Here is a 27,123-nt window from a genome sequence, read left to right as displayed (position 1 = left end):
CAAAGTGCTTTTGTGTGGCCTTCTATATATGACTCGGTGTGATGTGCCACCGGTGCGTCACAAAAAGAGATGCTCCGGCAGTGCACGGGCCTTGTAAATAAGCCCCTGGATCTCTAGACAATCCACAACAGGGAAGGGGAGAGCACAAGAACACAGTGTGAAAGGACCCTTACAATAAGACCTGAGATGGTGGACTAGGGCCCCCGTACAGGTATCCGAGGGAGTGCTTGGCCAGAGGTCCAATGAGTCAGAGTAAGAGAAATCGCCCACGGTATCTAATACTTTCATTAATCTTTGAGCGCTTGTTCTTCACAGAGTGACCGGGAGAAGTCTGAGGGGCTTCCTGTCTCCCCCTTCATGGACAGAGACAAGGTCACCAAGCCCACAGCCCAGATTGGATTCATCAAGTTCTTCCTCATCCCGATGTTCGAGACTGTCACACAGGTGAGCTAGCCCCTGCTGGTTGTGTCTTTACTGAAGGTTATCTAGACGTGTGCTATCAATATTGTAGTGTCAATAGTCTGCCAAAAACACTTTTATCAAAGGTATTCTTACTGGGACACGACCTAGGCTCTTGCTAGTACCACCTTCACCAGTTGAGAGCTAGACCCACTCTAATGCTATCTTTGTCTATGGTGAGCAAGGCTTCTCCTAGGCTGTGTCTACCGAAGGTGAGATAGGCTTCCCCTAGCAGCATCTTTACCAAAGGTGGTCTAGTCCCCGCTAGTTCAGAGTTTATCTTTGCTGTGGCTGTAGAAAGATTGCAAGAGTTCAGATGCAAAGAGGCATTTGTCCAAGGACCTCACGGATTCACAGTTCTTACCTGAAACAATTGTTGATTAAGCTTTCATTCACTGATGCCTGTCAGATTGCCAGCATCGGTCCCATTTGAAGCTCCTGGAACATACTCCGAGCTAGACCTTGTGTTACAAAGTTGTGGACCTCCTTGACATGGTTCCCTGAGATGACTTAAGAATTGAACCACACAAACATCATATATTCTTAAACAAAGAACACATGTTCACTCCTGCCCTTGACTCATGATAGTTAAAGGCTCTTCTGGAAGTTCCAGGTAATTGAAATAAATATTATTCTCCTGGGCATCCCCCCTTGTTTTCAATCCAAAACATCTTTCCTTGCTCACAAACCAGTCTGCTTGGTATCAGCCAATGACAAACTCCAAAACTGGTTCTGCTACTCAATGCTTCCACATTTTAAAGCAGCCAAATTAGTTATTTTCATGCTTTTACTTTGTGTTCATGAGAGATCAGGTAAAAAAAAAAAAAAAAAAAAAACTCTAAATTTGGAAGAGTTCACTAAGTGCTTCAATACACACAAATGATATGCAATCTTTGCAAAACTCATAATGGAGAGGATGTAGGGGGGATGTTTTGAGAATCAACCTTAGCTGCTTTCTCACTGTCCTCATCTTATCTGATGTCCTCAGAATAAGTAACTCTAGAAGCTGTATACTCTTCAATGTTCCCAATACAAACTTGTGTTTGTTCATCTCATATCCTTACGTCTGTAACACTATCAACCTTGAGTTGGCCCGTCATAACATTTCCGCGAGTAACGGAGAAACATTCTGTCCTACAGGTGGACTGGTACTGTAAAGACTGATGGTTATATGAGCATTTTATCTTCTAGATGTACATTTGCTACTAGTACATCTGTTAGACGCTAGTCTCCTCTCAAAAGTCTTTGACCATCATTTCTTGGTGAGTTGTAAGGTGTAACCAGATCTCACTTTTGGTCACTTTACAGTCTTCTTTTTGGGCACTCACAAAAATCTCCTTTTGGCACATCTTCCCTCTTGAAAGTTATTTCAGCTTAAACTGCTCTTTTCAAAGGAAGAAACTGTGATATCCCTTCAGACTCCTGGTTGGAGTTTCTACATAACCACAGTAGTTTATTAGTCTATTAGGGAATGTCATCCTTATGTTTTTGGATACTGGTACCGCATAAGACACAGTTTATTGTCTACGTAGGTGACCCTGAATCTTCATCTCATCGATGTTAGGGTGACCACCGCACTCCAGGTCATTATGGACATTGCCTCCAGTCTTGAACAGTTCACCTACAAACCTTTGATTTCAGATATGTTAGTCTAATTAGTTCAGTGGGCACAAAGCAGAACTACAACACCCAGAATGCATAAGGCTATAACAAACTCCAGGCCTGGAAAAGTGTCCACACTGATCTAGTGTGAGGGGGTGACCCTAATCTATGAAAAAAAAATGGGTTGGTAAAAGAGGAAGCTAATCTGAAACCCATAGAAGTGCCCTGGGCCTGGTGATACAATCAGACATTGTATAGAAAAAACACGATTACCCAAAATAAAAGCATCATCTCTGAACACACGAACATTCAATACATGTAATTTGCCAATTTAATGAATATAGATAAACCGGCAGAAAGATAGTTTATTGCTAAACAGCACAAAACAGATCACAGTTCAGAGAATATGGGGCATATTTAGGAGCCCGTAGCGCTGTTCTAAAAACACATTAGTGTATTTTTGTAATGCTAATGTGGCGTTAGATGGTCAAAAACATCGCACCATATTTACAAGTGGCGCAATGCATGCATTGTGCAACTCTGAAACCCTTTGCACAACATTATGCCTGCGCCCGGTATAATGTATGCAAAGGGGGTGTTCCACCATTATGGGGGGGGCAAAAAAATGTCGCAAAGAAATCTAGTAGATTTCTTTGCGTCATTTTTCTCTGCACTTTTAACGCCTGCTCAGAGCAGGCGTTAACAGGGGGCACACCATTGATTACAACGAGCCTCAATGAGCTTTGCAGGATTAGCGTCAACATTTTTTACGCTAATCCCGCAAAGCCTCGGACTAGCATAAAAAGTTTTACACTAGTCCCCTAACTACCGCCATGGTGTGCCGTGTTTTAAATATGGCGCACACATGGTGGCGTTAGGGGGTAGCAGCGCCACTTTTCTTCAATAGGCCCCATGTGTTTTTGACCGGCATTCCTTCAGAACCGCTTGAGAAAAAAACTTGATCAAAGCTGGGAGAAAGGATTAACAACTGGTCCATATGCCATTAAGGTGATGATTATATGTAATAACACAAGTGTTCTTGTCAGCTAACTTTAAAAGGTGTAAGAACAGAGGCATGTAAACCAGTGCTTAATTTGTGCTTGTTGTTTCCGGTGCTGAGCACCGGCACTTATTTTTAAGGGCCGGGGCTTATTCTTCTGCCTCAAGCATTTGCTGTGAGCAAAAGAGACACATGGGAAAGACGGACTAAGAGATAAACGAAAAAGGGTCTCAAAGGGAGAAAGTAGAAAGCTGCAAGAGTGAGCTGAAGGGGCAGGGAGAGGCTTTATGTGGATTGAAGAAGCCAAGATGGCTTCAGGATTACGCTGCCTCAGTATTCCGTGCTCACGTATTTAATTGCAGCAGCCGCGTGTTTAAGAGGAGGGCTTTGCGCACCGGCACCTTTTTATTTACAAATTAAGCACTGACTTAAGCAGTTTCAGTTAACAGAACCATCCAAAGAAAATGTGTGGGTAGTATTTAAATTGAACAACCAGGTCAGGAATGCTTTTCCCTGGAGCTTTAAAAGAGACATGATGGAGACACTGTGCCTGGAGTGAAGTTTATTGTAAAGTGAGGGCCTCATGTGCAAAGTGTTGGCACAGGGCAGCGTTGCAAGTCTTTTTGCTGCTGATCTGTGTCAAAACAAAAGGGCAGGAATGCACCACAACTACAAGATATGGCGCATTCCTGTCCTTGTCTTCTGCGCTGGCGCACAAATAGCTGCCATGCGCCAACACAGGCACCCTTGCTCCACGGTGCAAGGATGCCGGCATTGCGGGAATTATTGTTTTTGTGAAAGAAGGGACACCGTCCTGCACAGAAACAATCACAAGAGGCGTTTACCTCCTATCTGCAGCACACAGAAAGAGGAAAAAAACGGAGAGAAATAATGTAACTTCTCACTGTTGTGCCACCCTTACGCCACCCATAGGGTGGCTTAGGAAACGGACGTATTCCCAGGTTTAAGAAACCTTGTAAATCTGGGAATGCGTCAGATTTCATGGGTGTTGCGTGGGGACACCCACAGCAACGCCAATGGAACGCCCCTTTCACGCAGAGTATGCGTGAAAGGTGGCCACATTTACAAGGACATGAAAAGCCACGCAAGGTGGCTTTGCGTGGCCTCATAAATATGGCCCTGCAGTTTGCGCTGCTGGTGCGTCAAAACAATAAGTGATGCACCAGCGGTACAGCCCGCTTGTAAATGAGGCCCCAAGTATGTATTAATGGGGCCCAGCAAAGGTCTGACATGCAGCCTATTGCGATATTTAGTTAATGTGCCACATACACTGATGAAATATGGTTGCTCCCCTCCCAACTGCAACACAGTGAGCGCGTTTCTGTTTATTCTCACAGCACTATCATTCTCTCTTATAGCGCTTAGTGAGTTACCAATGTATTGCACTTAGACTAGGGAGAGGTCTGCATGTCTGCAGTTATAAAGAAACCTGACACACCCTTATCTTCTAACTATCATATCCAAATGACTGTACTAAGGATATTTCTTGGGTACCAGTAACCACCCTTTAATCTTAACCCAGACACAATCACTAGCTCCCTACACTGATGTGACGCCAGAGGTCAGTCTGCTGTTAATGAGGGCCAGTTCAGTTTTACAAAGAGCCTTCTAGATTAGTCCACAGTGATCAGTCTACTCCAGTCTGGTACAGCCAGAATCTGGAATGTGGCCGGGATCCCAGAGTATTGACCTCGAACAAATATTCTTTACCTTCCTTAAGGGTGGACTGTTCCACCCACCGTAACTTTGGCAACCACAAAATATCCCCGATTCAGTGCTCACGTCAAAAAGGTTTTGGTGCTAACGCAATATGCACCGAGGGTCAGGCTTGTTCTATAAACACAGGAACTGGTGCCTGAATCTATAGACATTAACGGTGAGGTCTGAGGCTACAGAAAACGTAGACGGTAGACACTGAGGCCCATATTTAAACTTTTTGATGCTGAACTGCGCTAATGCAGTTCAGCGTCAAAAAGTTTACAGCTGGCTAGCGCCATACCAAGACACCGGGCGTCATATTTGTGGTATGATGCTAGCCGGCGGTAAGGCCCGGCTAGCGTCACAGAAAAGGACGCTAGTCACGTGGCGGAGGCATAGGGGGAACAGGGGGTTTAGCTCAATGGATGACGCTAGAACAGGCAGAGGCATAAATAATGACGTTAGAACCCCATGGACATGACTCCTGTCTCAGTTAAGACCGGAGTCATGCCCCCCAGCTCAATGGCCATGCCCAGGGCACTTATGTCCCCTGGGCATGGCCATTGGGCCAAGTGCCATGTAGGGAGGCCCAAGTTAGACCCCCCTGTGGCACTTCGTAAAATAAAAAGAAATACTTACCCATACCTACCTCTACTTATGGGGTCCCCCCATCCTTAGGTGTCATCCTGGTGTCGGTGGGGGTGGGTGAGGGTGTCCCTGGGGCCAGGGAAGGGCACCTATGGGCTCTAACCATGGAAAAAGGCCCACAGGTCCCTTTGACCCAGGCGTTAAATAATTTGAGGCTCCCATCTCCACGTGCTAGTTTTTAGCACGGGGATAAATATGGCGCTAAGGCCATATTGTTGTTTTCTGCACAGGAACGCCTACTTTGCAGCTCATTGACGAGGTTTCCACGTCCAGAAAATGATGTAAACTCCATAACTTTGGCACTAGACGTGTCTAGCGCCAAAGTATAAATATGGCGTTAGGTTTATGCTGAATTAACATTCAAAAAATTATGCTGATTCAGCGCAGAGTATAAATATGCCCGAGTGCTTCATTTACAAGAAACTGACGCATCGTCTTTGATGCATCAGATTTCTTGCACCTGCAACCCATCCCCTAACGAAGCCATAGATGTGCTTTATTTGCAATACAGAGGTCCATGGTGCACGTTTTCATAAGTGCGTCAGAAATTCTGACGCATCTGTTGGCACTAAAGTGACGCATTGCTGGAGTTGCGTTGTTAAGCAGATGCAGCTCCAGCAAGGCGAGGGGAGTCCTTTTGGAAAAAGCCCTGAGTTAATTTTATGCCTAGCCTGAGCAGGCAGTAAAATTTTGACACAGTAAAAAGTCGCAAATTTCGCTGCATTTGTTCTCCGTGGCCTTTTCCGTTGGAACGCCTACCCTCCATACATTATACCTGCCGGAGGTACGCTAATGTGGCTCAACGAAGCCAAAATCACTGCACCAAATTCACAAAGTGGTAACCCTTTGAACTACATTATGCCTGTGCCAGGCAAAATGTTTGCAAAGGGGGTGTTCCCCCATTTGGGGGAGGAGGGGGGGGGAAAAATAGAGCACACCATTGTTTACAATGCTCTGCAGGATTAGCGTCAGAATTTTTCACCATAATCCTGCAAAGCTCCTAACTAGCGTAAAAAATGATAGCACTAGGTCCCTAACTACCGCCATGTGGCGCACACATGGTGGATTTGGGGGGAGCTACGGGGTGCAGCTCCATTTTTCTTAAATCAGGCCCATAATGTTTAAATACATTATAGAAGCAGGACGTTTAAGAGGGGCAGTGGAAAGTGAGAGAAATGCGGATTGGCAGGAGTCTTAGGTTAGAGAAAGCAGATTATTTTGTGAAATAACCAACATTCTGGAAGTCTTTCCAAACAGAGAGTGTATGTGTGTACACATTCCCAGTGAAATCTGACAGACACCACACCATACCGGACTGAAAGCACCTGTACCCAACTATGTATTACTCAATGGATTTATTAGGTGGTGTAGTACTCAAAACAGCCCCCTCCCCCCACCCACCGCAGCTACGCCCTTGTGGGCAGGGATGTCAGAAGCTTTTGTGGAGCCAGGGGGACAACATTTCTGCGGGGCCTCACAAGTGCCTGATTGAAGGAGCAGCTCATAATGAAGAAGACACGTCACATGAGGAAAGAGAAAATAAAGTATTTGGCACCACCTAGTGGTGCTGCTGCGTTAGTGAATAAAACATGTTCTAACAGGAATGCAGGCAGCTAAGCAGACCCATAGCCACTGTCCCCTGGTAACAGCCCTGCTGATTGGTTGGAAACTGCACTTTTAGAACCAGGGGGGTGTCTTGTGGCCAGGTTGCGCTCACCTGGCCTGCATCTCAAGGAGCTTTGCTGCACATAAGCTCTGAGCATACACAACACTTCTAGGTGCACACCCACGCAGTGTAGTGTGCTACCTGTTTAAAGAAGCGCTTCAGCACCCCACATAAGGTACTAGGCGCTATACAAATGCCATTATACAATAAAATAACCAATTTGCCTCACAGCAAGCTTAGAGTGAGACAAGAGCTCATCCTTGATGGGTAAGTACAGAATGCCTCTGTCTGTCTGTCTGTCCTCTGTCTGTCAGCTGTCTGTCAGCTCCTGGGCTGTTTGATTCACACCTCCCAGCTTTGCAGGTAGGGCTTCAGCAGACAGCGCCCCAGTGTCAACGAGATGTTCACCCCCGCTGAGATTGACCCCAGCTCACACCGAAAGCATCATCCATGGGTGTATTGTGATGGCCCCGCTTGGCGCCTCCCTTCCGATGAGACACAGGGGAAGACATTCAACCTGTCACCTTTTGTGTCTTTGTTTCCTGAGCAGCTTTTTCCTCAGATTGAGGAGGCGATGCTGCCCCCTCTGTGGGAGTCCCTGGACCGCTATGAGCAGCAGAAAGAGATGGAGGAAGCGAGGAAGGAGGTGAGTACCCGAGTGAGTACTGAGTGTGCGTAGACCCCCTGCTGTATCTCTCCTCAGTCCCACCTGTATCCGTGAGGTACAAGTCTGCCTCCAGGTGTACCTCTCCCCAGTACCGTGAGGTACAAGCCTGCCTCCAGGTTTACCTCTCCCCAGTACCCGTGAGGTACAAGCCTGCCTCCAGGTGTACCTTTCCCTCTCCTATACATACCCATGGGGTACGGATGTGCCTCCATGTCTACCTCTCCCCATCCCACCTGTACCCATGAGGTACACATCTGCCTCCACGTAGTGCACTGCCTGTGAGATGCTACAATGCTTTGAGTAGACACCTCATCCCTTCCCTTCCCTTCAATGTGCTTGATGCCATCATACAGTTCTGTCACCCTTCCATGCTGTGCTCCTATCCTTTCTCATAGACATACACTGTCCCCCCATCCTGTCAGGAGATGCATACTGTGCTCACATCCTTTCACATAGGCATATACTGTTCTCTCATCCTTTCATACAGTGACATACTGTCCTCCCATCCCGTCAGTAGATGTATACTGTGCTCCTATCCTTTCACATATACTGTCCTCTCATCCTGTCAGTAGATGTATAATGTTCTCCTATTTTTTCACATATACATATACTGTCCTCCTATCCTGTCAGGAGATGTATAATGCTCTCCTATCCTTTCACATATACATATACTGTTCTCTCATCCTGTCAGGAGATGTATACTGTGCTCAACTCCTTTCACATATACATATACTGTCCTCCCATCCTGTCAGTAGATGTAAACTGTGCTCCTATCCTTTCACATATACTGTCCTTCCATCCTGTCAGTAGATGTATACTGTGCTCATATCCTTTCACATAGACATATACTGTCCTCCCATCCTGTTGGTAGATGTATACTGTGCTCCTATCCTTTCACATAGACATATACTGTCCTCCCATCCTGTCAGTAGATGTATACTGTGCTCCTATCCTTTCACATAGACATATACTGTCCTCTCATCCGGTCAGTATATGTATAATGTGCTCCTATCCTTTCACATATACATATACTGTCCTCCCATCCTGTCAGTAGATGTATACTGTTCTCCTATCCTTTCACATATACATATACTGTCCTCCCATCCTGTCAGTAGATGTATAATGTTCTCCTATCCTTTCACATATACATATACATCTCCTGACAGGATAGGAGGACAGTATAATGTTCTCCTATCCTTTCACATCTACATATACCGTCCTCTCATCCTATCAGGAGATGTATACTGTGCTCATATCCTTTCACATATACATATACTGTCCTCCCATCCTGTCAGTAGATGTATACTGTGCTCATATCCTTTCACATATACATATACTGTCCTCTCATCCGGTCAGTATATGTATACTGTGCTCCTATCCTTTCACATATACATATACTGTCCTCCCATCCTGTCAGTAGATGTATACTGTGCTCCTATCCTTTCACATATACATATACTGTCCTCCTATCCTGTCAGGAGATGTATAATGTTCTCCTATCCTTTCACATATACATATACATATACTGTCCTCCTATCCTGTCAGGAGATGTATAATGTTCTCCTATCCTTTCACATCTACATATACCGTCCTCTCATCCTATCAGGAGATGTATACTGTGCTCATATCCTTTCACATATACATATACTGTCCTCCCATCCTGTCAGGAGATGTATACTGTGCTCATATCCTTTCACATAGACATATACTGTCCTCTCATCCTTTCATACAGACATATACTGTCCTTGCATCCTGTCAGTAGGTGTATACTGTGCTCCTATCCTTTCACATATACATATACTGTCCTCCTATCCGCTCAGGAGATGTATACTGTGCTCCTATCCTTTCACATATACATATACTGTCCTCCTATCCTCTCAGGAGATGTATACTGTGCTCCTATCCTTTCACATAGACATATACTGCCCCTCCCCATCCTGTCAGTAGATGTATACTCTGCTCCTATCCTTTCACATATACATATACTGTCCTCCCATCCTGTCAGGAGATGTATACTGTGCTCATTTCCTTTCACAAACATATACTGCCCTCTCATCCTTTCATAAAGACATATACTGTCCTCTCATTCTTTCATAAAGACATATAATGTCCTTCCATCCTGTCAGTAGATGTATACTGTGCTCCTACCCTTTCACATATACATATACTGTCCTCCTATCCTGTCAGGAGATATATAATGTTCACCTATCCTTTCACATATACTGTCCTCTCATCCTGTCAGGAGATGTATACTGTGCTCATATCCTTTCACATACACATATACTGTCCTCTCATCATTTCATACAGAGATATATGTCCTTGCATCCTGCCAGTAGATGTATATTCTGCTCCTGTTATTAAACATAGACATATACTGTCCTTCCATCCTGTCAGTAGATGTATACTGTGCTCCTATCCTTTCACATAGACAGACATATACTATCCTGTCAGTAGATTTGCACTGTGCTCTTATCCTTTCACAGACATATACTGTCCTCCCATCCTGTCAGTAGATGTATACTGTGCTCCGATCCTTTCATATACTGTCCTCTAATCCAGTCAGTAGATGTATACTGTGCTCCTATCCTTTCACATAGACATAAACTGTCCTCCTAGCCTTTCACATACATATACTGTCCTCCCATCCTGTCAGTAGATGTATACTGTGCTCCTATCCTTTCACATATACATATACTGTCCTCCTATCCTCTCAGGAGATGTATACTGTGCTCCTATCCTTTCACATAGACATATACTGCCCCTCCCCATCCTGTCAGTAGATGTATACTCTGCTCCTATCCTTTCACATATACATATACTGTCCTCCCATCCTGTCAGGAGATGTATACTGTGCTCATTTCCTTTCACAAACATATACTGTCCTCTCATCCTTTCATAAAGACATATACTGTCCTCTCATTCTTTCATAAAGACATATAATGTCCTTCCATCCTGTCAGTAGATATATACTGTGCTCCTACCCTTTCACATATACATATACTGTCCTCCTATCCTGTCAGGAGATATATAATGTTCACCTATCCTTTCACATATACTGTCCTCTCATCCTGTCAGGAGATGTATACTGTGCTCATATCCTTTCACATAGACATACTGTCCACTCATCCTTTCATACAGACATATACTGTCTTCCCATCCTGTCAGTAGATGTATACTTTGCTCCTGTCCTTTCACATAGACATATACTGTCTTCTCATCATTTCATACAGATATATACTGTCCTTGCATCCTGCCAGTAGATGTATATTCTGCTCCTGTTATTAAACATAGACATATACTGTCCTTCCATCCTGTCAGTAGATGTATACTGTGCTCCTATCCTTTCACATAGACAGACATATACTATCCTGTCAGTAGATTTGCACTGTGCTCTTATCCTTTCACAGACATATACTGTCCTCCCATCCTGTCAGTAGATGTATACTGTGCTCCTATCTTTTCATCTACACATATACTGTCCTCTAATCCAGTCAGTAGATGTATACTGTTCTCCTATCCTTTCACATAGACATATACTGTCCTCCTAGCCTTTCACATACATATACTGTCCTCTCATCCTGTCAGTAGATGTATACTGTGTTCCTATCCTGTCACATAGACATATAGGGCCTGATTCTAACTTTGGAGGATGGTGTTAAACCGTCCCAAAAGTGGCGGATATACCACCTACCGTATTACGAGTTCCATAGGATATAATGGACTCGTAATACGGTAGGTGGTATATCCGCCACTTTTGGGACGGTTTAACACCGTCCTCCAAAGTTAGAATCAGGCCCATACTGTCTTCTCATCCAGTCAGTAGATGTATACTGTGCTCCTATCCTTTCACATACACATATACTGTCCTGTCATCCTGTCAGTAGATTTATACTGTGCTCCTATCCTTTCACATACATGTAATGTCCTCCCGTCCTGTCAGTAGATGTATACTGTGCTTGTATCCTTTCACAGACATATACTGTCCTCCTATCCTTTCACGTAGACATATACTGTCCCCCCCATCCTGTCAGTAGATGTAAACTGTGCTCCTATCCTTTCACATATACTGTCCTTCCATCTTGTCAGTAGATGTATACTGTGCTCATATCCTTTCACATAGACATATACTGTCCTCCCATCCTGTTGGTAGATGTATACTGTGCTCCTATCCTTTCACATAGACATATACTGTCCTCCCATCCTGTCAGTAGATGTATACTGTGCTCCTATCCTTTCACATAGACATATACTGTCCTCTCATCCGGTCAGTATATGTATAATGTGCTCCTATCCTTTCACATATACATATACTGTCCTCCCATCCTGTCAGTAGATGTATACTGTTCTCCTATCCTTTCACATATACATATACTGTCCTCCCATCCTGTCAGTAGATGTATAATGTTCTCCTATCCTTTCACATATACATATACATCTCCTGACAGGATAGGAGGACAGTATAATGTTCTCCTATCCTTTCACATCTACATATACCGTCCTCTCATCCTATCAGGAGATGTATACTGTGCTCATATCCTTTCACATATACATATACTGTCCTCCCATCCTGTCAGTAGATGTATACTGTGCTCATATCCTTTCACATATACATATACTGTCCTCTCATCCGGTCAGTATATGTATACTGTGCTCCTATCCTTTCACATATACATATACTGTCCTCCCATCCTGTCAGTAGATGTATACTGTGCTCCTATCCTTTCACATATACATATACTGTCCTCCTATCCTGTCAGGAGATGTATAATGTTCTCCTATCCTTTCACATATACATATACATATACTGTCCTCCTATCCTGTCAGGAGATGTATAATGTTCTCCTATCCTTTCACATCTACATATACCGTCCTCTCATCCTATCAGGAGATGTATACTGTGCTCATATCCTTTCACATATACTGTCCTCCCATCCTGTCAGGAGACGTATACTGTGCTCATATCCTTTCACATAGACATATACTGTCCTCTCATCCTTTCATACAGACATATACTGTCCTTGCATCCTGTCAGTAGGTGTATACTGTGCTCCTATCCTTTCACATATACATATACTGTCCTCCTATCCGCTCAGGAGATGTATACTGTGCTCCTATCCTTTCACATATACATATACTGTCCTCCTATCCTCTCAGGAGATGTATACTGTGCTCCTATCCTTTCACATAGACATATACTGCCCCTCCCCATCCTGTCAGTAGATGTATACTCTGCTCCTATCCTTTCACATATACATATACTGTCCTCCCATCCTGTCAGGAGATGTATACTGTGCTCATTTCCTTTCACAAACATATACTGCCCTCTCATCCTTTCATAAAGACATATACTGTCCTCTCATTCTTTCATAAAGACATATAATGTCCTTCCATCCTGTCAGTAGATGTATACTGTGCTCCTACCCTTTCACATATACATATACTGTCCTCCTATCCTGTCAGGAGATATATAATGTTCACCTATCCTTTCACATATACTGTCCTCTCATCCTGTCAGGAGATGTATACTGTGCTCATATCCTTTCACATAGACATATACTGTCCTCTCATCATTTCATACAGAGATATACTGTCCTTGAATCCTGCCAGTAGATGTATATTCTGCTCCTGTTATTAAACATAGACATATACTGTCCTTCCATCCTGTCAGTAGATGTATACTGTGCTCCTATCCTTTCACATAGACAGACATATACTATCCTGTCAGTAGATTTGCACTGTGCTCTTATCCTTTCACAGACATATACTGTCCTCCCATCCTGTCAGTAGATAAATACTGTGCTCCGATCCTTTCATATACTGTCCTCTAATCCAGTCAGTAGATGTATACTGTGCTCCTATCCTTTCACATAGACATATACTGTCCTCCTAGCCTTTCACATACATATACTGTCCTCCCATCCTGTCAGTAGATGTATACTGTGCTCCTATCCTTTCACATATACATATACTGTCCTCCTATCCTCTCAGGAGATGTATACTGTGCTCCTATCCTTTCACATAGACATATACTGCCCCTCCCCATCCTGTCAGTAGATGTATACTCTGCTCCTATCCTTTCACATATACATATACTGTCCTCCCATCCTGTCAGGAGATGTATACTGTGCTCATTTCCTTTCACAAACATATACTGTCCTCTCATCCTTTCATAAAGACATATACTGTCCTCTCATTCTTTCATAAAGACATATAATGTCCTTCCATCCTGTCAGTAGATATATACTGTGCTCCTACCCTTTCACATATACATATACTGTCCTCCTATCCTGTCAGGAGATATATAATGTTCACCTATCCTTTCACATATACTGTCCTCTCATCCTGTCAGGAGATGTATACTGTGCTCATATCCTTTCACATAGACATACTGTCCACTCATCCTTTCATACAGACATATACTGTCTTCCCATCCTGTCAGTAGATGTATACTTTGCTCCTGTCCTTTCACATAGACATATACTGTCTTCTCATCATTTCATACAGATATATACTGTCCTTGCATCCTGCCAGTAGATGTATATTCTGCTCCTGTTATTAAACATAGACATATACTGTCCTTCCATCCTGTCAGTAGATGTATACTGTGCTCCTATCCTTTCACATAGACAGACATATACTATCCTGTCAGTAGATTTGCACTGTGCTCTTATCCTTTCACAGACATATACTGTCCTCCCATCCTGTCAGTAGATGTATACTGTGCTCCTATCTATTCATCTACACATATACTGTCCTCTAATCCAGTCAGTAGATGTATACTGTTCTCCTATCCTTTCACATAGACATATACTGTCCTCCTAGCCTTTCACATACATATACTGTCCTCTCATCCTGTCAGTAGATGTATACTGTGTTCCTATCCTGTCACATAGACATATACTGTCTTCTCATCCAGTCAGTAGATGTATACTGTGCTCCTATCCTTTCACATACACATATACTGTCCTGTCATCCTGTCAGTAGATTTATACTGTGCTCCTATCCTTTCACATACATGTAATGTCCTCCCGTCCTGTCAGTAGATGTATACTGTGCTTGTATCCTTTCACAGACATATACTGTCCTCCTATCCTTTCACGTAGACATATACTGTCCCCCCCATCCTGTCAGTAGATGTATACTGTGCTTGTATCCTTTCATATAGACATATACTGTCCTCCTATCCTTTCACGTAGACATATACTGTCCCCCCCATCCTGTCAGTAGATGTATAATGTGCTCCTATCCTTTCACGTAGACATATACTGTCCTCTCATCCTGTCAGTAGATGTATACTGTGCTCCTGTCCTTTCACATAAGCATATACTGTCCTCTGATCCTTTCAGTAGATGTATACTGTGCTCCTATCCTTTCACATAAACATACACTGTCCTGCTATCCTGTCAGTAGACGTATACTGTGCTCCTATCCTTTCACATATACATATACTGTCCTCCCATCCTGTCAGTAGATGTAGAATGTGCTCCTATCCTTTCACATAAACATATACTCTCCTCTAATCCCGTCGGTAGATGTATACTGTGCTCCTATCCTTCCACATAAACATATACTGTCCTCCCATCCTGTCAGTAGATGTATACAGTGCTCCTATCCTTTCACATAAACATATACTGTCCTCTAATCCCATCAGTAGATGTATACTATGCTCCTATCCTTTCACATAGACATATACTGTCCTGCTATCCTTTCACGTAGACATATACTGTCCCCATCCTGTCAGTAGATGTATAATGTGCTCCAATCCTTTCACATACATATACTGTCCTCCCATCCTGTCAGTAGATGTATACTGTGCTCCTATCCTTTCATATAGACATATACTGTCGTCCCATCCTGTCAGTAAATTTATACTGTGCTCCTATCCTTTCAAATATACTGTCCTCCCATCCTGTCAGATGTATAATGTGCTCCTATCCTTTCACGTAGACATATACTGTCCTCTGATCCTGTCAGTAGATGTATACTGTGCTCCTATCCTTTCACATAGACAGACATATACTATCCTGTCAGTAGATTTGCACTGTGCTCTTATCCTTTCACAGACCTATACTGTCCTTCCATCCTGTCAGTAGATGTATACTGTGCTCCTATCCTTTCATCTACACATATACTGTCCTCTAATCCAGTCAGTAGATGTATACTGTGCTCCTATCCTTTCACATAGACATATAGGGGGTCATTCTGACGGCCGCCAGGGCCACCGACCACGGGAGCACCGCCAACAGGCTGGCGGTGCTCCCACAAGCATTCTGACCGCGGCGGTTCAGCCGCAGTCAGAAGCGGAAAGTCGGCGGTCTCCCGCCGACTTTCCGCTGCTCGGGGGAATCCTCCATGGCGGCGGAGCGCGCTCCGCCGCCATGGGGATTCTGACACCCCCTACCGCCATCCTGTTCATGGCGGGAAACCCGCCATGAACAGGATGGCGGTAGGGGGTGCCGCGGGGCCCCCGTAAGAGGGCCCCGAAAAGCATTTCAGTGTCTGCTAAGCAGACACTGAAATACGCGACGGGTGCAACTGCACCCGTCGCACCCCTGCAACTACGCCGGCTCAATTCTGAGCCGGCGTCCTTGTTGCAGGGGCATTTCCTCTGGGCCGGCGGGCGCTCTTTTGGAGAGCGCCCGCCGGCCCAGAGGAAATGTTAGAATGGCCGCCGCGGTCTTTTGACCGCGGTGTGGTCATTTGTCGGCGGAACTATGGCGGACGGCCTCCGCCGTCCGCCATAGTCAGAATGAGGCCCATACTGTCCTCCTAGCCTTTCACATACATATACTGTCCTCCCATCCTGTCAGTAGATGTATACTGTGCTCCTATCCTTTCACATAGACATATACTGTCCTCTCATCCTGTCAGTAGATGTATACTGTGTTCCTATCCTGTCACATAGACATATAGGCCCTCATTCCGACATTGGCCGGCGGCGGTCACCGCCGGCCTGTCGGGGGCCGCCAGAATACCGTTCCGCGGTCGAAAGACCGCGGCGGTGATTCTGACTTTCCCGCTGGGCTGGCGGGCGGCCGCCTTCAGGCCGCCCGCCAGCCCAGCGGGAAAGAGGCTTCCACGATGAAGCCGGCTCGGAATCGAGCCGGCGGAGTGGAAGCTGTGCGACGGGTGCAGTTGCACCCGTCGCGTATTTCACTGTCTGCGAAGCAGACAGTGAAATACATTTAGGGGCCCTCTTACGGGGGCCCCTGCAGTGCCCATGCCAGTGGCATGGGCACTGCAGGGGCCCCCAGGGGCCCCGCGACCCCCCCTACCGCCATCCGGTTCCCGGCGGGAGAACCGCCGGGAACTGGATGGCGGTAGGGGGGGTCGGAATCCCCTCGGCGGCGCAGCTAGCTGCGCCGCCTTGGAGGATTCCTATGGGCGGCGGTACACTGGCGGGAGACCGCCAGTGTTGCCGGTCCGACCGCGGCTTTACCGCCGCGGTCGGAATGCCCATTGGAGCACCGCCGGCCTGTCGGCGGTGCTCCCGCGGTCCTCCACCCTGGCGGTTTGAAACCGCCAGGGTCGGAATGAGGGCCATACTGTCTTCTTATCCGGTCAGTAGATGTATACTGTGCTCCTATCCTTTCACATACACATATACTGTCCTCTCATCCTGTCAGTAGATTTATACTGTGCTCCTATCGTTTCACATACATGTAATGTCCTCCCGTCCTGTCAGTAGATGTATACTGTGCTCGTATCCTTTCACATAGACATAAACTGTCCTCCTATCCTTTCACATAGACATATACTGTCCTCCCATCCTGTCAGTAGATGTATAATGTGCTCATATCCTTTAAAATAGACATATACTGTCCTCCTATCCTTTCACGTAGACATATACTGTCCTTTGATCCTGTCAGTAGATGTATACTGTGCTCCTATCCTTTCACATAGACATATACTGTCCTCTCATCCTGTCAGTAGATGTATACTGTGCTCCTATCCTTTCACATAGACATATACTGTCCTCTCATCCTGTCAGTAGATTTATACTGTGCTCCTATCCTTTCACATACATGTACTGTCCTCCCATCCTGTCAGTAGATGTATACTGTGCTTGTATCCTTTCACATAGACATATACTGTCCTCCTATCCTTTCACGTAGACATATACTGCCCCCCCAATCCTGTCAGTAGATGTATACTGTGCTCCTATCCTTTCACATAGACATATACTGTCATCTCATCCTGTCAGTAGATGTATACTGTGCTCCTATCCTTTCACAGACATATACTGTCCTCCCATCCTGTCAGTAGATGTATACTGTGCTCCTATCCTTTCACATAAACATATACTGGCCTCCCATCCTGTCAGATGTATACTGTGCTCCTATCCTTTCACATAAACATATACTGGCCTCCCATCCTGTCAGTAGATGTATACTGTGCTTCTATCCTTTCACATAGATATATACTGCCCTCTCATCCTGTCAGGAGATGTATACTGTGCTCCTATCCTTTCACATATACATATACTGTCCTCTCATACAGACATATACTGTCCTTGCATCCTGTCAGTAGGTGTATACTGTGCTCCTATCCTTTCACATATACATATACTGTCCTCCTATCCTGTCAGGAGATGTATACTGTGCTCATCTGGTCAGTGGATGTATACTATGCTCCTATACTTTCGCATAGACATATATTGTTCTCTCATCCTGTCAGTAGATGTATAATGTGCTCCTATCCTTTCACATAGACATATACTGTCCTCCCATCCTGTCAGTCGATGTATACTGTGCTCCTATCCTTTCGCATAGACATATACTGCCCCCTCATCCTGTCAGCAGATGTATAATGTTCTCCTATCCTTTCACATATACATATACATATACTGTCCTCCTATCCTGTCAGGAGATGTATAATGTTCTCCTATCCTTTCACATCTACATATACCGTCCTCTCATCCTATCAGGAGATGTATACTGTGCTCATATCCTTTCACATATACATATACTGTCCTCCCATCCTGTCAGGAGATGTATACTGTGCTCATATCCTTTCACATAGACATATACTGTCCTCTCATCCTTTCATACAGACATATACTGTCCTTGCATCCTGTCAGTAGGTGTATACTGTGCTCCTATCCTTTCACATATACATATACTGTCCTCCTATCCGCTCAGGAGATGTATACTGTGCTCCTATCCTTTCACATATACATATACTGTCCTCCTATACTCTCAGGAGATGTATACTGTGCTCCTATCCTTTCACATAGACATATACTGCCTCTCCCCATCCTGTCAGTAGATGTATACTCTGCTCCTATCCTTTCACATATACTGTCCTCCCATCCTGTCAGGAGATGTATACTGTGCTCATTTCCTTTCACAAACATATACTGCCCTCTCATCCTTTCATAAAGACATATACTGTCCTCTCATTCTTTCATAAAGACATATAATGTCCTTCCATCCTGTCAGTAGATGTATACTGTACTCCTACCCTTTCACATATACATATACTGTCCTCCTATCCTGTCAGGAGATATATAATGTTCACCTATCCTTTCACATATACTGTCCTCTCATCCTGTCAGGAGATGTATACTGTGCTCATATCCTTTCACATAGACATATACTGTCCTCTCATCATTTCATACAGAGATATACTGTCCTTGCATCCTGCCAGTAGATGTATATTCTGCTCCTGTTATTAAACATAGACATATACTGTCCTTCCATCCTGTCAGTAGATGTATACTGTGCTCCTATCCTTTCACATAGACAGACATATACTATCCTGTCAGTAGATTTGCACTGTGCTCTTATCCTTTCACAGACATATACTGTCCTCTCATCCTGTCAGTAGATGTATACTGTGCTCCGATCCTTTCATATACTGTCCTCTAATCCAGTCAGTAGATGTATACTGTGCTCCTATCCTTTCACATAGACATGTACTGTCCTCCTAGCCTTTCACATACATATACTGTCCTCCCATCCTGTCAGTAGATGTATACTGTGCTCCTATCCTTTCACATATACATATACTGTCCTCCTATCCTCTCAGGAGATGTATACTGTGCTCCTATCCTTTCACATATACATATACTGTCCTCCTATCCTCTCAGGAGATGTATACTGTGCTCCTATCCTTTCACATAGACATATACTGCCCCTCCCCATCCTGTCAGTAGATGTATACTCTGCTCCTATCCTTTCACATATACATATACTGTCCTCCCATCCTGTCAGGAGATGTATACTGTGCTCATTTCCTTTCACAAACATATACTGTCCTCTCATCCTTTCATAAAGACATATACTGTCCTCTCATTCTTTCATAAAGACATATAATGTCCTTCCATCCTGTCAGTAGATATATACTGTGCTCCTACCCTTTCACATATACATATACTGTCCTCCTATCCTGTCAGGAGATATATAATGTTCACCTATCCTTTCACATATACTGTCCTCTCATCCTGTCAGTAGATGTATACTTTGCTCCTGTCCTTTCACATAGACATATACTGTCTTCTCATCATTTCATACAGAGATATACTGTCCTTGCATCCTGCCAGTAGATGTATATTCTGCTCCTGTTATTAAACATAGACATATACTGTCCTTCCATCCTGTCAGTAGATGTATACTGTGCTCCTATCCTTTCACATAGACAGACATATACTATCCTGTCAGTAGATTTGCACTGTGCTCTTATCCTTGCACAGACATATACTGTCCTCCCATCCTGTCAGTAGATGTATACTGTGCTCCGATCCTTTCATATACTGTCCTCTAATCCAGTCAGTAGATGTATACTGTGCCCCTATCCTTTCACATAGACATATAGGCCCTCATTACGACCCTGGCGGTATAGAACCGCCAGGGCCGCGGCACGCGGGAGCACCGCCGACAGGCCGGCGGTGCCCCGCGGGGCATTCTGACCGCGGCGGCTTAGCCGCGGTCAGTAAAGGGAAACCGGCGGTCTCCCGCCGGTTTCCCGCTGCCCCCAGGAATCCTCCAAGCCGGCGCAGCTTGCTGCGCCGGCTTGGGGATTCCGACTCCCCCTCCCGCCATCCAGTTCCTGGCGGTTCTCCCGCCGGGAACCGGATGGCGGGAGGGGGAGTCGCGGGGCCCCTGGGGGCCCCTGCAGTGCCCATGCCAATGGCATGGGCACTGCAGGGGCCCCCGTAAGAGGGCCCCTACAAGTATTTCACTGTCTGCTTGGCAGACAGTGAAATACGCGACGGGTGCAACAGCACCCGTCGCACCTTCCCACTCCGCCGGCTTGATTACGAGCCGGCATCCTCGTGGGAAGGGAGTTTTTCCCTGGGCTGGCGGGCGGTCTTTTGGAGACCGCCCGCCAGCCCAGGGAAAAACTCATAATACCCTCCGCGGTCTTTTGACCGCGGAGCGGTATTATGGAGGGCTGAATTCTGGCGGGCGGCCTCCGCCGCCCGCCAGAATCAGAATGAGGGGCATACTGTCCTCCTAGCCTTTCACATACATATACTGTCCTCTCATCCTGTCAGTAGATGTATACTGTGTTCCTATCCTGTCACATAGACATATACTGTCTTCTCATCCAGTCAGTAGATGTATACTGTGCTCCTATCCTTTCACATACACATATACTGTCCTGTCATCCTGTCAGTAGATTTATACTGTGCTCCTATCCTTTCACATACATGTAATGTCCTCCCGTCCTGTCAGTAGATGTATACTGTGCTTGTATCCTTTCACAGACATATACTGTCCTCCTATCCTTTCACGTAGACATATACTGTCCCCCCATCCTGTCAGTAGATGTATACTGTGCTTGTATCCTTTCATATAGACATATACTGTCCTCCTATCCTTTCACGTAGACATATACTGTCCCCCCCCATCCTGTCAGTAGATGTATAATGTGCTCCTATCCTTTCATGTAGACATATACTGTCCTCTCATCCTGTCAGTAGATGTATACTGTGCTCCTGTCCTTTCACATAAGCATATACTGTCCTCTGATCCTTTCAGTAGATGTATACTGTGCTCCTATCCTTTCACATAAACATACACTGTCCTGCCATCCTGTCAGTAGAAGTATACTGTGCTCCTATCCTTTCACATATACATATACTGTCCTCCCATCCTGTCAGTAGATGTAGAATGTGCTCCTATCCTTTCACATAAACATATACTCTCCTCTAATCCCGTCGGTAGATGTATACTGTGCTCCTATCCTTCCACATAAACATATACTGTCCTCCCATCCTGTCAGTAGATGTATACAGTGCTCCTATCCTTTCACATAAACATATACTGTCCTCTAATCCCATCAGTAGATGTATACTATGCTCCTATCCTTTCACATAGACATATACTGTCCTGCTATCCTTTCACGTAGACATATACTGTCCCCATCCTGTCAGTAGATGTATAATGTGCTCCAATCCTTTCACATACATATACTGTCCTCCCATCCTGTCAGTAGATGTATACTGTGCTCCTATCCTTTCACATAGACATATACTGTCATCTCATCCTGTCAGTAGATGTATACTGTGTTCCTATCCTGTCACATAGACATATACTGTATTCTCATCCGGTCAGTAGATGTATACTGTGCTCCTATCCTTTCACATACACATATACTGTCCTCCCATCCTGTCAGTGGCTGTATACTGTGCTCCTATCCTTTCACAGACATATACTGTCCTCCCATCCTGTCAGTAGATGTATACTGTGCTCCTATCCTTTCACATAAACATATACTGGCCTCCCATCCTGTCAGATGTATACTGTGCTCCTATCCTTTCACATAAACATATACTGGCCTCCCATCCTGTCAGTAGATGTATACTGTGCTTCTATCCTTTCACATAGATATATACTGCCCTCTCATCCGGTCAGGAGATGTATACTGTGCTCCTATCCTTTCACATATACATATACTGTCCTCTCATACAGACATATACTGTCCTTGCATCCTGTCAGTAGGTGTATACTGTGCTCCTATCCTTTCACATATACATATACTGTCCTCCTATCCTGTCAGGAGATGTATACTGTGCTCATCTGGTCAGTGGATGTATACTATGCTCCTATACTTTCGCATAGACATATACTGTCCTCCCATCCTGTCAGTCGATGTATACTGTGCTCCTATCCTTTCGCATAGACATATACTGCCCCCCCCATCCTGTCAGCAGATGTATACTCTGCTCCTATCCTTTCAGACATATACTGTCCTCCCATCCTGTCAGTAGATGTATACTGTGCTCCTATCATTTCACATAGACATATACTGTTCTCTCATCCTGTCAGCAGATGTATACTCTGCTCCTATCCTTTCAGACATATACTGTCCTCCCATCCTGTCAGTAGATGTATACTGTGCTCCTATCATTTCACATAGACATATACTGTTCTCTCATCCTGTCAGTAGATGTATAATGTGCTCTGATCCTTTCAGACATATACTGTCCTCCCATCCTGTCAGTAGATGTATACTGTGCTCCTATCATTTCACATAGACATATACTGTTTTCTCATCCTGTCAGTAGATGTATAATGTGCTCCGATCCTTTCACCTGGACATATACTGTCCTCCCATCCTGTCAGTAGATGTATACTGTGCTCCTATCCTTTCACATAGACATATACTGTCCTCTCATCGTTTCAGGAACTGTATACTGTCCTCTCATCCGGTCAGTAGATGTATACTGTCATCTGATCCTTTAAATACATGCTGTCCTCTCTTCCTTTCCAATAAATGTATACTGCACTCCCATCCCTTCCAAATACACATCTACCGGGCTCTTGTATGTCCAATAAATGTACATTGTGTTCCCAGCCCTGACCTTAAAGGTATAGTTTCCTCCTATGCCTTTAAGTAAATGTATGCAGCCCTCTCAGCCCCCTACCCCCCAATGCACCTATACTATCCTCATCCCTTTGAATAATGTATATTGTCCTCTCTTCCCTTCCAGTAAATGTATAGAGCCCTCAGCTCCTCCGATGCATCTATATTTTCCTCTTGTCTACCATATCCACCTCGCCCCATTACATCATCTGTTATATCATGTCTTGTAGGTTGGGCTGACCTCACCTTCCTATAGTTAGACTCCTGTTGCCTTCTCACACCTGGCATTATTCATGTGCTGCCCTTTCACACCCACTGTTCATCTTGTGTTCTCCCCTCTCCAGTCATATTTTCTCTCACATCTCCTGGGAGCCAAATGGTGTCTCCAGCTTCTGCTGTCCTCTCCAGACCCTTGTTAGTCTTGTGTTCTCCCCTTTAGTCAGCATTTGTACTCTTACATCTCCTGAGAGCCCGATAGGCTCTATTTTCTGCTGTCCTCGCTGGACCTTCCTTCATCTTTGTGCATCTTGTGTTCTTCCTTACATAGCTGTGATTTGTTCTCTCACACCTCCTGTTAGCCCAATACGGTCTTCTCCTTGTGGACCTAATCTGCTCTCCTCTTCAGCGATTTGGTTGTCTTGTATTCTTCCCTCCAGTCATGATTTGCTCTCTCTCACCTCCTGTGAGCCCATTGCTCTCTTCATGTTCTGATGTCCTTTCCAGCCCTTCCTTCGTCTTCTGTTCTTCCTTCTCTCCTTAGTCTTGATTTGCTCTCTCACACCTCCTATGAGTCCAGTGCTGTCTTCATCTTCTCTTGTCCTCTCCAGCCCTTTGTTCCTCTTGTGTTCTCCAGTCTCAAGTCATCATTTATTCTCTTGCTCTTCCCATAAAGTCCAGTACGGTCTTCTTCTGCTGTGCTCTCCAGACCCTTGTCATCTTGGGTTCTCACCTCCATAGTCTTGAAGTGTTCTGGCATCTCCTGGGAACCCAGTGTAGTCTTCAGCTTCTGCTATCTTCTCCTGGCCTTTCATGCATTCTCTCCTCTACAGTCATCGTTTGTTCTCTCAGATATCTTGTGAGACCATTGCTGTCTTCATTTTCTGTTGTACTCTGTAGCCCACTGTTCTTCTTGTGTTCTGCCGTCTTCTTCATCTGCTGTCCTCTCCAGACCTTTGTCTTGTGTTCTCCCCTCCATAGCCTTGAAATGTTCTGACATCTCCTGGGAGCCCAGTGCAGTCTTCATCTTCTCCTGGCCTTTCTTTATCTTGTATTCTCTCTTCTACATTCATCATTTGTTCTCTCAGATCTCGTGTGAGCCCAGTGCTGTCTTCATTTTCTGCTGTCCTCTCCAGATCTTTCTTCCTCTTGTGTCCTCCCATCTAAAGCCATCATTTGTTCTCTCGCAGCTCCTTGAACCTAGTGTATTCTCCCTTGTATTCATTTTCTGCCGTCTCTCATCCTTTTGTCTTATGCTCTCTGCTCCTACGCTGCATTATTCACCTTGCTTTCTGTAATGGTCACTTTGTCCTCTTTCGCTTCTAGATGGAAGACGTGAACATTGGGGCATCAGTTCCTGGAACCTTAGATGAGTAAAGCAGGTAAACAAGACCTAGAAGTCCCTTTGAAATCTAGGGTGGAGACTATAGGAGGCCAGCAAAACTCCACTTTGTATATCAGAGGTGCCATTGCATCTCTATATTCAAGGGTGTAGACTGCGGCAGGGCAAAAGTAGTAAATGTTTTATGTTGTTGTGTTGAAGATAAGGATGTATTGTATTTTTATGTGAATCGTTGTTGAGCATAAAACAGTGGTATTGCCTCACAAATACAAATTCTTCAAAAACATTTGATAAAAGTAACAAAGTTCAGTTTCCCCAAGTAGAAAATGCACTTGGTCTGTGGTCCTTTGATAGCTTAAAGTTACTGAAAAAGGTATTGAACCCACTGACGTTTGATTAACCAGATGCCAAACTTCAGAGGAGGGCTTTATCCAAGAACTGGCTTCTCACAGTCAAGATTTTCACCTGGCAGTGGCATCACAAAACACCCCCAACAAGGAAGGCAGTTTGATGGCAGGAGCCAACCGCAACTAGAACGGTTTGTAACTCAAGAAGGAAGGAGAGACTGTTACAATGGCTTAGAGTTCACACAGGCTGGCTGCAGACCAAAGACCACTATCGCAAGGCCACGGTTCACGAGGAAACCCTTCTGGGGTTGTGATGGGAGATATGGACTGCTTTGGTGTCAGGAGCTGGGTAGTTTGGGGAAGATGCAGCACGCCACACAATCAAGAAACAATTCTCTGTTGGATGCCTACCACTGATCACACTGAAGTTTAAGGTGGTTTCTGGCCAGCTGAGGGTCAAGGTCATCAAGGAGTCACGCAGAGGTCAGTCAGGTCTGGTAGAAAACTGCAGCCAGCAAGATCCTGTTCTTCAGAGTCTCAAATTCCAGACAAAATACGAGTTACGCCCAGGTCCCCTTACTCCTATACTGACACCAGGGGGCTGCTGTAGCCAATTAAAAGGTCCGCTAACTTCACATTTGATAGTAAAGAACATCATCCCAATCTTTACCAGAGCAGGTGGAAACACGTAGACAATTGTTGGACTTGGCCCTTTTTGCAGGGTCATCCCCAATCTTTTTGCCTCCTTCCTATTTTTTTCTGACCTGTTTTTGTTGGCTTTCGGATTCTGGGCACTTTACCACTGCTAACCAGTGCTACAGTGCATATGCTCTCTGTGTAAATTGTATTGTTGATTGGTTTATCCATGATTGGCATATTGGATTTACTATAAGACCCAAGTACAGTGCACATGAAGGTGCCCTGGGTCTGTAAATAAAATGCTGCTAGTGGGCCTGCAGCACTGATTGTGCCACCCACGAGTAGTCCTGTAAACATGTCTCAGACCTACCACTGCAGTGTCTGTGTGTGTAGTCTTGCACTGCCAATTTGGCTTGGTAAGTGTACCCACTTGCCAGGCCTAAACCTTCCCTTTTTATACATGAAAGGCACCTCTGAAGATAGGCCATAAGTAGCCCCATGGGCAGGGTATGTTAAAGGTGAGACATACTGATGAGTGTTACATGTCTAGTGAAATATTGCTAAATTCAGTTTTCACTGTTGCAAGGCCTATCTCTCTCTCATAGGTTAACATGGTGGCTTCCTTTAAATATAATTAAAGTGCAGTTTGCCAATCGAGAGCAGATAGAAATGTGGAGTTTGGTGTCTCTAAACTCACAATTTAAAAATACATCTTTTAGTGAAGTTGGTTTTTAGATTGTTAAGTTTGAAAATGCATTTTCTTGCTTAAACCATTCTGTGACTCTGCCTGTTTATGGATTGCCTGTCTGGGTCAGTTTGACAGTTCAGCTGTTTGTGAATCCTCTCTAGACAGAGAGACAAAGTGAGCTGGGGCGTAGCTTGCTTATACTGATGAGCCATCTGTGCTAGAGTGGAGTGGTCACTTACACCTGAATGGGCTGTGCCTGCCCTTTCACAAAGCAGTCTCCAACCCCCCCTCATGTGTTTCTGTGGCCTGGCCTGGGC

At 44.8% G+C, this 27,123-nt stretch overlaps 1 protein-coding gene across 1 annotated transcript in view; it reads left to right on the top strand.

Moving 5' to 3' along the window:
• PDE9A (phosphodiesterase 9A) overlaps nucleotides 1-27,123 on the top strand; it is a 209,129-nt gene that overhangs the window by 176,659 nt on the left and 5,347 nt on the right. Inside the window, exons 16-18 of the mRNA XM_069202968.1 lie at nucleotides 316-444; nucleotides 7,645-7,740; nucleotides 25,117-25,172. Coding sequence (XP_069059069.1) covers nucleotides 316-444; nucleotides 7,645-7,740; nucleotides 25,117-25,167 — 276 coding nt within the window. The 3' untranslated portion in view covers nucleotides 25,168-25,172. The remainder of the gene's footprint in view (nucleotides 1-315; nucleotides 445-7,644; nucleotides 7,741-25,116; nucleotides 25,173-27,123) is intronic.

The sequence above is a fragment of the Pleurodeles waltl genome, chromosome 8 (assembly GCF_031143425.1).
Source record: "Pleurodeles waltl isolate 20211129_DDA chromosome 8, aPleWal1.hap1.20221129, whole genome shotgun sequence".
In the NCBI taxonomy this organism is placed as follows: domain Eukaryota; kingdom Metazoa; phylum Chordata; class Amphibia; order Caudata; family Salamandridae; genus Pleurodeles; species Pleurodeles waltl.
Note: the sequence above shows the minus strand (reverse complement) of the source record. Positions and strands in the feature narration are given on the sequence as shown.